This window comes from Acomys minous (assembly GCF_964271855.1).
Source record: "Acomys minous genome assembly, chromosome: 5".
Lineage (NCBI taxonomy): Eukaryota > Metazoa > Chordata > Mammalia > Rodentia > Muridae > Acomys > Acomys minous.
The window spans coordinates 103,929,533-103,942,208 of record NC_140494.1 but is presented as its reverse complement, the minus strand read 5'-3'; the positions used below and the strand labels follow the sequence as shown (position 1 = coordinate 103,942,208).

Genomic DNA, 12,676 nt, shown 5'->3' with positions numbered 1-12,676 from the left:
GAAGCTCCAGGTCTGTCACCCAGTGAATGGAAGGCAGTAGTATGCTTTTGGAACAATAGGATTTTATTTTTCTAACACACATAATATATAAAATGAAATAATTTGCGAATTTACAGACAAAACCATATATATATATGTATGTATATACACACACACAGAGATGCACACATACTTCACAAGCTCTTCACAGGCCACGTTTCCATCTCTAAGTACCATTTTCCCACTTGGACTCTTAGGATCTGGGCCATTAAGCTGGTACTAGCATACCTATAAGCCTAATACCTGTGAACAGTAGACCTCCTCTCTGTCCTCTCTCTTTCTCTCAGTCTCCCTTTACACACTGAGGGAATGCAGGAAGCTCGGGCTCAGTAGCCTTCGCTCAAAAACAAAAACAGTGCCTAGCTTCCTTACTCAGGGATGTATATGAAGAACTAATGCCAGTTCCTGGCTCCTGCCCAAAGGAAAAATGTTCAAGAGACCTTGAATTAGTAGCAGGCAGGAAGGCAGACAAGCAGTGCTGCAGCTGCCTCTGGGCTGTGGGCTGTCTCAGGGACCAGTGCCTACGGACTGTATCGGGTGATGCAAGTAGCATGAAGACAGTGGAGGGGAGAACACCACTCAGAGGCAAGCCACGCGGCTGGTGCTAGGAGATGGATCTGCAACCATTGGCTGTGTACGGTGGAAAGACGACCCTGGGATAAGCGTCACTCAGTGGCCAAGGAGTAGGACTTGGTCTCTAAATCCAGGCCTACATGGCCAAGTAAGATCCTCCAGATGGCTCTTGTCCCAGCTCTTAGCCCTCTGGACCTGGTCTGCAGGGGAGCTGAGTGAGGCTCTTCCCTGCTGTCTCTCTGGAGGCTTTAAGCTTGGGGTGAAGACTGAGCAGGAAGCCAGACACGCCAGGTGAGTCAGCTCGTGCCTCAGTGCCTCAGATCGATGTACTTCTCTCCCTGGAAGTGGGCAGAGAGAAGTGACTGAAACGTGAAGAGCCAGCAGGGCTCACAACATGGCTACCAAAAGGAGAGAGAGAAGCAGCAGCTGAAGAATTTGCAACACCCTTGAGGCAAGCAGCAGAAATGGGGGAGAGAGGGCAAGAAAAGATAGAAGTCCCCGAACTAAGTCTGTGCTGAGGAATAAGGCTATGTTTCTAGCAGAGCATGGGGCGGGGCCTTGCTCTGTCCTTCTCCAGGGTCCCGCCACCGTTTGCTCTGTCCTGCCATCTGTCAGTCATGTTAGGGTAGGGTGGGCCTGCTCCCCATCTCCAACCAAGGATAAAGGACAGGAAGAGTTAGTGTTCAGGAACAAGTACCATCAGCCCACTACCCCCAGTTCCTGAAAGGGGGATCAGGCCCTGGCCTCAGGAACTGCCTCCTACCTGGTCTCCTGGAGCCCTCTTGTCACCGTTGCTGCCCTGAAGGAGAGCCATCTCTTCTGGGAGCTTATCTGACTTAACTTCAACTACAAATTCACTCTTACGAGGCGGGGGCAGCGTGCTGGGAGGAGGGAGGTCAAAGGTTGGCAACTTGGGGACAAGGAAAGGGGAGAGCCTTTTGGGATGGACGCTCTGGTGCTGTGGGGGGCTAGCTCAGGAAGGGAAAATTCAAGGAGAAGGTATGGTTGGTGGAAGTTAGGGTAGTGGGCATTAAAAAAAGGGCGGGCTCTCAAGGGATAACTGGGTATGCAGGGAATGTCCCTTACTATGTAGCAAGCTGGGCAGCCAAAACGGGGGAATGAGGACCATACGCCTGACTTACATCTCCTGTTTTCCTGAGCGTCCACATGGCAATTTGCCCTTCTTGTAGAAGAAATAGAGGGCAGCGCCCAGTACGGCAAGGACCAGGATGCACACGATCACAGCCACAATGACCACACCTTTGCTCTCTGGCTGTGGCAGCTTTTTCTCTGTCAAACAAAGACACTTCCAGTCACTGGAGGGGGGGAAGGGGGGGGGGGAAGGTTGCCACAGTGCTGTCGCTGCCCCACCCTATCCAGCCCAGGGTGACAGATGGGCTGTGACACCCATCTGTCGGCAGGGCAGAATAAGCAAGCACCCTGGCACAAGCCTGGCTTACCTGTGGAGGTGCTGTTGGCTCTGGTGTGAGGACTGACTGTGGAGGTGCTGAGGCCAGTGGTCTGGCTGAAGTCAGGTGTAAGGGTGGTTAAAGAGACTAGGAGGCAGAGGGAGGTGGGGGTTAGTAGCAGCACATGTTAATTGCCTGGGTGTGCCCCTGCCAACCTCTGCAGGGGGGTGCCTCTCACCCAGCTTCAGGATGATGGTGGTGGTATTGGAGCCCAGGGAGTTGGAGGCTGTACATTCTACACCTGTCTCCACCAGCTCCCGGGTCACGAGGACATTCAGGGTGCTCACTATGGTGTGTGGATCAGGGCTCCATTCAGTTGCCTAGAAGTAAAGGGGCAGCTCAGAGGGCGGGGAGCACCTCCGGCCTTGGCCTCAAGGCCCCAGGCAGGGATTAAGAGAAGGAGAAGATCAAGCCTACTCACCGAAGCGTTGACATTCCAGGCGATGGTGGGTTGAGGATCTCCTGAGGCCTCGCAAGACAGATTCAACGCTGCATTCTCTTGCACCCACACCTTCCTCTCCTTTAATGCCATCCACGGGGGCCCTTGGGGGCAGGGAAGGGTTAGACCCCCCAAATAGCCTGCTCTCCATCTCCACAACTCCCATGGTATGCGCTGGCTTTTTTTTTTTTTTTGACCCTCCAACAGCTCAAAACCAAGCAACGCAGGGTGACCTGGCCGTTGTACAAAGGGCCTCACCAAGAATGCCCACGCTGACCAGCTGTGTTCGATTCAAGCCTGGAACGCTGGGCACAGAGGCCATGCAGAGGTATTGTCCCCTTTCTTCCCGTTTCAAGTTGTTCAGCTGGAGGACGGGGCCCCTTGCCAGCAGCTGACCTGTCTAGGGGTGAGAGGTGGGTCAGGGGGGGTCTGAGAAGAAGCAAGCTCCCCTTGCCCACAGTACCGAAGCCATCTGGGTACCTTGTCTCTCAGCCACTCAAACTCAAGATCCTGGTTACTGTCTGCCTCACAGGTCAGTGTGAGGCTATCACCTTCTCGGGCTTCCGGGGCGGTGGGATTCACTCGAACATCAGACACATCTGGAGGCATAGCAAAAGTGTCAGCCTTGGCAGGACGGCCAGTTTTCTCCTTTCCCCAGACTGAACCTCCATCCTAGTGCCTCACAGTTCACTAGCAGCTCCTGGAGGTCACTGGACAATGTGACTGAAGTGTCCAAGTCCAGGCTCTGACACTGGTAGAGCCCACTGTGGTGCTTGTGTGCAGGCGCCAAGGATAGGATCCCATTTTCACTGGTGATCTCCTCCTCCATCTCCCCAGTGTTGGGGTTCTGAGAGAGTACAGAAGTGTCATGGCACGCGGACGCCCCTCCAGCTACCGTTTCCAGCCCTTTGCCTGCACCCGCCACACACCCAACGTGGAGCGCTCTGTACCTGCTTGTTGACAGTAAAAGGGGGTTGAGGGTTGCCATCAGTCTGACATTTGATTTTCACATGATCCCCTTCCTTCAGCGGTCCCAGGGGCTCTACCTCCACCCACACTTTTTCTGCGGGGTCTGTGTGGGCAGAGTGGAAAGGCTCTTAGTCCAAGTGGCCCTGTATTGGAGGCACAGGGACCTGCAGGGGTTACCCACCAGGCCTGCCCCCTAACCCAGAGGAGCAAGTCAGCACTCACAAAACACAGGCACAGTGACCTCCCTCGACTCCTTCATGTGGTTCCCACTGGGCAGCCGGTAGCTGAGCTCACAGTAAAACCGGGCGTCTTTGTCCTCCTTTGCCAGCTGTGCATTCAGGACACTCTGCAAGGTGTACAAGCCGCTGGACTCGACAGTCTGTGACGTCTGGATGTGGATGCCTGGGCAGAAGGAGGGGAGCAAGGCTTGGCCCTCAGCGCCCACCGTCGCTCCCCTCCTCCAACCCCAAGTGCTTCTGAGGAACAGCAAAGGGGTATCTATCTAAAGGAGAGGCCCAAGGCCAAATACAAACTTGTGACCTTTCAACCCAGCACTTGACACCTCAGCATGTCTATAAAGAATGGTGTCAGGGACACCCCAGAGATGAAGAGAAATGAAGTTAGGTAAAAGGCCCTAGTGATGGAGCATGCTCTTTTGAGATGGTGGGGTAGTTTCACGGCAGCAGGGCTTCCCTGCGTAGCCCTGGCTGTCCTTGGACTCACTTTGTAGTCCAGGCTGGCCTCAAACTCACATCGATCTGCCTGCCTCTGCTTCCCAGAGTGCTGGGATTAAAGGGGTGCGCCACTGCGCCCAGTAGGGCACGTTCTTAACGTGTGTGGCCTTAGGTTCAATCCCCAGATTCCCAAACAAAAATCCCAAAGTGACAGAAAATTGAAACATTAAGTGCTAACAGCCAAGTCATATTCAGTATGACAAGAGGAAACAAAGTGGGTCTGTGGAAACGGGCTGACCTGGAAAGGTTACACAAAGGGACTTGTGCCCAGCATTTTGACTGAGGTCAGAGCTTCTCAGGCTCAGCACTATTGATGTTTTGGGGCAGAATTAATTCTTTGTGGTGGGGCCCGTCCTGTACATTGTAGGATGTGCTGAGCTGTAGTTTTGACCTCTACCTACCAGATGCCAGTAGCAGCGTCTGTGTTTGTGACAACCACTAATGCATGGATGGCCCCAGACACTGCCAGCTATCCCTAGGCTAGTGTATATGCAAAAATCACTCCTGGTTAAGGCAGTAAAAATCAACAAGCCTTGAGGCAGGAATGGTGGTGTGTTCGTGGAATCCCAGTGCTGGGGTGGCAGGCCAGGAATCGGCAGTTAAAAGCCAGTCTTGAGTTTCAGGAATCTCAAAATACCATATACAAACCTCTGCACTGCTGCAAACACTTGTTTATGTGATAGACATGGAAATAAAAATGAAAGAAAACGGTTGACAGTGTCACTTCTGGGAATAGTCTAGACCAGAAAGTAAATTCCTAAGGTTTTTTTTAAAGTCTAAATTTTTCTTCAAAAATTTTTTCTAGCTAGGCCATGCCTTTAATTCAAGTGCCTAGGAAGCAGAGGCAGGCAGATCAGATCTCTCTGAGTTCAAAGCCAGCCTGGTCTGCAGAGCGAGTTCCAGAACAGCCAGAGCTACACAGAGAAAACCTGTCTTGAAAACAAACAAACAAAAAACCAGAAGCCCAAAAATCCGGGTTGTGGTGGCATATGCATTAATCCCAGCACTTGGGAGGCAGGTGGAGCTCTGTGAGTTTGTAGCCAGCCTGGTCTACAAAGTGAGTCCAGGACAGCTAAGGCTACACAGAGAAACCCTGTCTCAAAAAACCAAAACAACAACAACAACAACAAAAGAAACAAATACCGGGCTGGAGGGATGGCTCAGTGGTTAAGAGCACTGCCTGCTCTTCCAAAGGACCTGGGTTCAATTCCCAGCACCCACATGGCAGCTCACAACTGTCTGTAACTCCAAGATCTGACACCCTCACACCAACGCACATAAATTAAAATTAAATAAAAAAAACCTCCAAATTTATAAGATTTTTTTTTTGTATGTATGTGCACCACATGCATGCCTTCTACCCTTGGAGGTCAGAAGAAGGTGTCAGATCCCCTGAGGGTGGAGTTGTGAATGGCCGTGAGCTATCATGTGGGTGCTAGAAACTGACCTGGGTCCTCTGCAAGGGCAACCAGTGCTCTTAACTGAGCCAGCTCTCCAGCCTACAGTCTGAACTATTCAACATCACCTGTATGGGTTCTCCCCCCCCCAGGGGTTCCCCCCCCCCCAGTAAAAGCTCTAAAAGAACATGCTCGACGTTCCTCCCGAGCCTCAGCGGCGAGGGACTACTCACGGTTCTCCTCCTCCTGCAGGGGCCGCCTGTTCTTGTACCAGATGACTTGAGGGACGGGGAATCCATTCCTCCCCACACACGTAGCAACCTAAGGAGGACAGACCGGGAGTCTCCTTGCTTCTGACAGCCCCGACAAGGCTGCAGCTTAGCCCTGTTCACCATCACTTGACCAGCGTATCTCACCTCCCTAAGCTCTTGCCTGTCCACGTGGATGCCCACAGCATTGGCCTGAATGGTTGGCTCCTCCGGAGCTTCTACAATGGGGAGGGAAATGAACAGAGCTGTGGAAACCCGTCTACACATGGTCTACACTACCCCGCGGGCAGGAGTGAGAAGGCACTCACTGTAGACCTGAAGCTTGACGTAGTGATCCGGGAGCCGTGGCCGACTGCTCTTACACAGGAAGATTCGCGTGTCGTAGGGAGTGACTTGACTCAGGGCCAGAGTAGCCCCTGAATCCTGGAGGCTAAGGCGGTGCTCGTATTCCCCAGGTTCACTCTGGCCCTGGCCCTGGCGCACACGGAAAATGAGTATCTGCTGCTTCCTATGAATCTGAGGGCACGGAGCAGAGAGATGGTCTACCTGCCCAGAAGATGGTGGGTCCCACCTCCCTCCGAAGCCCAGACGGACACTCACCAAAAACCAGTCCACGCGGCTGAAGTTGCCTGAGGAATGTGAGGGGCTGCACCTGAGAAGGGCTGTGCTGCCCACGTCTACCTCCACCACGTCTGGTGTGTGGTCCGGCTGCTCATCCTCTCCTGGCACACCTGGAGAAGGGGAGGAGCATGTCCAGGCAGCTTTGTCAGTTCCAGCTGCTCTGTCTTCTCCAGGCTCACTGCAGCTGTTCTACTCTAAGGGTCCGGAAAGGGCCCTCCCTCTCCTTACCCTCACCTTCACCCTGCCCACACCCCATCCGAGGTCAGCTCTCTCCCAGTGGGAAAATGGACCGGGACACGGACAGAGCAACTGGGTGTCTCTTAGAAGAAGCTGGTAGAGAGACAGATAAGGGGGAGCATGGGCTCCGGGCCAAGAGGAAGGCCCCTTTGCTCCTGGGCCCCTTCCTAGTCCTGGTGAGCTCAGACTATGGGAATGCAAAGCATGTGCCAGGCTGGGGCACACAGGCCTCTTTGTGTCACCCCCCCCCCATGAAGACGTCACTATTCTACCCTCTGCCCCCCAAATCCTCCAGAAGACACAGTGGACCAACTCTGGTCAGAGGCTACGATTCATACTCCCAAAGGGCCATGTCAAGAAACACTGCAATACATCTGTTTGACCCCATTGGACCATAGAGGGGTCAGTCTTCCCCAGGGGTTAGGTCAAAAAACCAGAGAGTGGGCAGCAGTGACGTCAGTGGTGCCAGCGTTCTGCCAGCCCTTTGAGGAGGTGATGTCACTGGACACAGTCTGGCCGGACACTGGGATGCCTGGATTGTGTGCCTTCCAGACTGAAGGGGAGGTGGGGGGCTCTTCTGCCAAGAGCAGGAACCTTGGGTCTCTGTTTTCTGAGAGCCAGAAGAGCGGGGCAGAGTGAGCCTGGGTTTGCTGTGTTGAGGCTGCCTAGCTGAGTTTAGCCCTTTCCCCAGAAATAAGGTCAGCCTGGGAGGCACTAGACTGGAGTACCCCCAGGGACTCAGCTGGCACTGGGCAAGAGGCCAGCGAAGTGGGTAATGCCCAGCCCTCCCCTTCTCCAGCCTGACCAGTGGCTGGGACAGGATAAGGAGCCAAGAATAACACACGACATCGACACCGCTGCGGGCCCTCCAAGGGAAGCCGGGACCCTGGAGCGCCTGTCTACTGGATGGCTTAAAGAAAAGCTCCGAGGTGCCAGGGCTCTCTCCACCTGACTCTGGTCCCGGCACATACACTTTTACATTGTAGAACTTCGCGAGTGGTCTGTGGCCAGTGATCGAACCGGGAGGCACAGAAGACCCACACCACCCGCTGCCCCTGCCAACGCCCAGCCCCAGCAGGAGCTGCCTCCTCCCTCGCTCACCTCCAAGCTGGCGTGCAGCCCAGGCGGAGGGGGAGGGGTCGGCGGCCCCCTCCACCAAGGGAAACTGCCTTTTCCAGCAACAGGCGGGCGCGGGATGCACGGGTTGGGGTTGCGCCCCAGCCGCGCCTCTCTGCCGGGGCTCCAGCTGCCTACACCAAGAGCGAGCACCTGCGGGTGGCCGGCCCTAGAGTCCGGCAAATTCTCGGCCCCACCCCTTCCCGCTCGCAGCTGCAGCCTCTCGGCCGAGTCAGTTCGCAGAATACTCTAGAACCTAGGCTGCAAACCCGCTGCAAAGAAGTTGCACACACGAGGAGCGCCTGGGAATTGGGGACTGTGGCAAAGAAGAGCTCCCGCTGGGGTGCTGAACCCTGACTCTGCCTTGCTGCCCCTGCCAGCTCTGATCTCCAGCATGCTCCGGCTCCGTCGAAGACAGTCCCCCAACTCTCAACCTCTGTGCCCCGCGGGACACGGGTCAGCCTCCCCCCACGCTAACCCCCCCCCCCGCCCAACACCAAGAACTCACCCGTGGCGCGGCGACAACAGCAGCAGGCAGTGAGCAAGAAGGCGCAGAGCAGGCGCAGCCTGGGAAGCCCCATGCTTCCCCGACGGAGAGCGAGAGCCAAGTGAAGAGCTCGCCGCTGTCGGGGGCTGACGTCAGGGGGGCGGGGGAGGGGACCCCGGGCGCCGCCCGGCCCCGCCCCGCGCAGCCCCCCGCCCCCTCCCCGCGCCCTAGGGGGCGGAACCCGGCGCGCCGGCTGGGAGCTGCGCCCCGATCCTGGCCTAGAGGCTAAGTCCCGCTTCCCAGCTTCCTGGCTTGGAAAGGTTGAAGAAGCAATGACAGGTGTCCTGGGGCTCGAATGACTGGCCGGAGCGGCAGAAGAAGCTGGCCCAGTCACCTTAGAGCTTTCTTGGACGCAGTAGCAGCGCTCACTCAGGTTTGGCTACCATCATCGGTTGTAGTCCTGGGACCCTCGGCAGAGGAGCAGCAGAGCGGTGTCCCTGATGGGGGCCTCCCAATCAGGCTCCTCTGTCCTGCTTTGGAGGCGTGTAGCTGGCCCTGGTCGCCTTCTGGAACGACCGCTTCACTGCGGCGGCTGCTGGCTTGGCACTGGCCCAAAGTCTTCGCTCTCCTGGCAGCCTTGAGGGAAGAACCGTGCCAGGTCCCACAGACCTAGGGGTGCCTGCAAGGGGGCAGAGGGAGTTGGAAACGGTGCCGTTTAGGTTGTCCTTTCATATTCGAGTTCCTGCAACTCCCTCATACAGTAAAGAAGGGAGGAAGGGGCTGAATTCACCAGCCCATGGTCCACGCCCAGGCTCATCTAATTCTGTCCAAAGCCTATTCATGCCTTCCTGGTCTCCGTCTCAGTTTCCCCTCCCCAATGAGGGAAGGTTAATTAATACTAATGGATGTGGGAGTCCCCAGCTTGACTCCCAGAAACCTATTGCTCCTCTTAATGCCTGAGAGCTGCCCCTGCCACACACACCCACCCACCCCGTACTGCTCTACCTACTGCTAGCTCAACTATTTCACGCTGGTGGTCGGGGGGCTCAGTGGCTGGAGAAGTCAGATCCATATGGACCAATTGCAGACGCCAGATACCAAAGTCTCCCATATAGCAAGGTATCAAAACCCCCTAGCCTCCCTTCTTTCTAAACCCCATTTTCTCCCTGGGTCTTCTGGACTCTAAGACTCAAAAAGACCCCAGCACCATGGCTTCGGGAAGGATTTCAGAACTGCTGGGACTCTCACCAGAGAGAGGTCTGGATTTAGGTTATCTGTCCTTCCGGAACAGCTTTTCTGCAGTCGCCTGAGGCAGCAAACACCAAAGATGGCCAGGTGACTTAAGAGAGGAGGATGCTCTGGGCTGTGTTCTGATGACTCAGATGACAGGCAAACCACATCTACCTCATCGTTGAATCTTATTGACCCTTCTCCCTGTCCATTAGTCTCCAGCCAGAGTCATGCCCAGCCTGCCAGGCCGCTTGGCTTAGGCCTTTGAGGGGAGAGAGTAAGAGGGTCCTGTCTCCTCTACTCCTCCCTTCCCCCAACCCTCACATCGAAGAGATGAGCACTGGACCCTAGCCCAGAGCAAAACAGGAAGATAAGCATTGGCTCCTTAGAAGTGGCAAAGGACGCGCTGATTGGCGAGGCAGGCCCGAGTGCTTCACCTCCTCCCCCTTTCTTCTTTTTAACGCCATTAATTTAGCATCCTCTTCTCTGGCAGCCTGCAAATAAAGCCAGCTAACCACCAAGGACGGGCGGTTCTGAATTCTTCCTCTTAGACGGATGCCAGGTGGGGGTTGAAGGAGTCGTTTCTGCAGTGAAAGGGAAATGAGATTACAGCCCCGGTGACATCCCAGCCACCCTTCCCGGGTGTACATATCAAAGCAAACAGACTGGACTTTAAGAAGTCTGGCCCTGTGGTAGTAACTTGCGTTCTGAGAGATTGGTGGCCCAGAATCCTTCATCATTTGTTCCTGTGTCTCATTTCCTGCTAAGGGTCTGAAGACACCCACTGGAGTCTCAACATTTGAAAAGGCTCTGAGGACCACGTGGCCAGGCGGCCCTTCCCCTGGATTCCGCACTAACCCCAGGACTGGAAGCCTCCCGTGGAATCTCCTCTTAAGTCACTGGGATGGAGGGCAATGCCTAAGCCGTTCCTGAGCTCTCATCCTCATCCTCTGTCAAGTGCACAAAAGCCGTTCTCCTGTTTGCTGTGACTTTTGCGGGTACACGGGATGGCCTCTATCCGAAGCCGGGCAGGCCCTGAGAACACTGCTCTTCCCTGTGCTCTGTGTCAGCAGTGGCCAGGTTCTTAGCAACAACAAACAGAACAAAAACCCGAACCCAGCACATTTATGTGCCAGGTAGAAAGTGTTAGCTGAGGGGTGGGCACCCAGGCTGTAGCCCCAGCTGCTCCCAGAAGCGGAGCCTGAGGTCAAGGCTGATTTGGACAGTGTTGGTAAAACACCCCACCCCCCACCCCACAAGACACCTACTTAACACTGATTTTTGCCTTACAAGTACCTAGCTTTATCAACATGAGCCCAATAAGGTTTTTTTTTTTAATTAAAAAAACGAAGAAGAAAAAGTAGAATTCTTTTTAAAATGGAATTTAAAAAGAAAAAGAGGATAAACTGGGCATGGTGGCTCATACCTTTAATCCCAGCACTCGGGAGGCAGAGGTAGGTGGATTGCTATGAGTTTGAGGCCAGCCTGGTCTACAAAGTGAGTCCAGGACAGCCAAAGCTACACAGAGAAACCCTGTCTCAAAAAACAAAACAAAACAACAACAATAATAAAAGAAAAAGAAAAAGAGGATAAAGAAGAGGAGGAGGGGGCCGGGCGGTGGTGGCACACGCCTTTAATCCCAGCATTTGGGAGGCCGAGGCAGGAGAATCACTGTGAGTTCCAGGACAGCCAGAGATGCTACACAGAGAGACCTTGTCTTGAAAAACCAAAAAGGAAGGTCTGGAAAGGGCTCAGTGGTTAAGAGCACTGCCTGTTTTTCCAAAGGACCCAGGTTCAATTCCCAGCACCCACATGGCAGCTCACAACTGTCTATAACTCCAAGATCTGACACCCTCACACCAGTGCACATAGATTAAAGTTAAATTTTTTTTTTTTAAAGAAAGAAAAACCAAAAAGGAGGAGGGGGAAGAGAAGAAAGTGGTGCCTCTGGCTGGTAGGGAAAGGTCAGGGGACACACAGTTTAGGAATAGTTTTATGAAGGGGACATTTTGAAATTACAAACCAAAGATGGGGTCAGGACCCTGGAGAGGACTCAAAGGGCTATGGACAAGAAGGCTAAGCGGAGAGCATATTGTGGGTGGAGTGGGTGCATGTAGGGCCTTCAGCTCATCTAAGACACAAGACAACAGAGCATCCACGTCCCTCAGGACTTCCAGTAAGCTACGAGTGAAACCAGCACACGAGACACTGCTGTGAGGCACACTGGGGCCGGATGGGGTAGTGGGCATCCCATGTGGTTGAGGCTTTCCATTTCTTGTTAAAGCAGGGAAGAGTTGGAGGCAAAAAAGACAAGGATACCCCCTGCCCCCCCCTCCCCCGCCGCCTTTGCTGGGAAGGGTGGGCTGGGCGGAGGAAGGAAGTGGATTAAGGCATGCTTGCAGCTGTGATGAGATTAGCGGTGGGCAGCAATCTTGGCATCTGTAAAGGCTTGGGGGGCATCCAGCCTCGCCACCCATCCCAACCAGGCCCCTGTAGAAAACAGGAGCCACGAGGGGTGGCGGGAGATAGGGGGATCTGCCCTGGGAGGAGGCTGTGCAGAATGAAAACCAAGGTGGGTGAAGAGCAGGGGTCAGTTTCTGCTGAGGACATCATCAAGCCAGGAAACCGGATACTAGGGGGTGGGTGGAAGATGTGTGGGAAGAAATTGAATGGAGGGAAGCAGTCCCTACTCCGGCCGGACACGAAGTCTCACTCATGTCCTTCGCACCTGACTCAGGGCAGGAGGGAGGAGGTGCACACTGTATTGGGGGTGCACACCAGCAGCAACATGGAAGAGGGGGAGGGTGGTGGTTTTCTTGGGGGGGGAGGGGGAATAGGAGGAGCTATTTTTAAACTTGGAAAAACCGTGAGTTCATCTCCACCCTGGAAACGGCAAAGGCCCTATTGTGCAGGGGTCAGAGAAGGGGGAGCCGGGGGAGGGGGGCAGTGGATGACACAAAGGGGAGGATTATGTTGGCGCAGGCTGGGGGAGGGGCGTCAGCGTCACAGCTGGCCTACTGAACCTTAGGGTTACACCAGACTTGGGCTAGGGTGGGGACTTCCACAGGCACAAGCACCCTCCACCCCAACCCCCAC

At 54.7% G+C, this 12,676-nt stretch overlaps 1 protein-coding gene across 3 annotated transcripts; it reads right to left on the bottom strand.

Annotated features, from left to right (window-relative positions):
* Positions 1 to 40: 40 nt before the first annotated feature.
* MCAM (melanoma cell adhesion molecule) lies at positions 41 to 8,525 on the bottom strand. Of its 3 annotated transcripts, XM_084783600.1 has the most exons (16): positions 8,372 to 8,519; positions 6,490 to 6,620; positions 6,198 to 6,405; positions 6,037 to 6,107; positions 5,854 to 5,941; positions 3,712 to 3,891; positions 3,471 to 3,592; positions 3,205 to 3,367; positions 3,001 to 3,119; positions 2,779 to 2,920; positions 2,503 to 2,624; positions 2,260 to 2,401; positions 2,073 to 2,168; positions 1,755 to 1,902; positions 1,376 to 1,493; positions 41 to 950 (listed from the first exon to the last, which is right to left on the bottom strand). In XM_084783600.1, exons 1-16 carry the CDS (start codon positions 8,442 to 8,444, stop codon positions 921 to 923), a joined length of 1,953 nt encoding a protein of 650 aa, XP_084639726.1. In that variant the 5' UTR covers positions 8,445 to 8,519; the 3' UTR covers positions 41 to 920. The 3 variants fall into 3 exon arrangements, with proteins under 3 accessions (XP_084639726.1, XP_084639727.1, XP_084639728.1); XM_084783601.1 differs by lacking the exon at positions 2,073 to 2,168 and having other exon boundaries at positions 8,372 to 8,525; XM_084783602.1 differs by lacking the exon at positions 1,376 to 1,493 and having other exon boundaries at positions 8,372 to 8,522.
* Between the last annotated feature and the right edge of the window lie 4,151 nt (positions 8,526 to 12,676).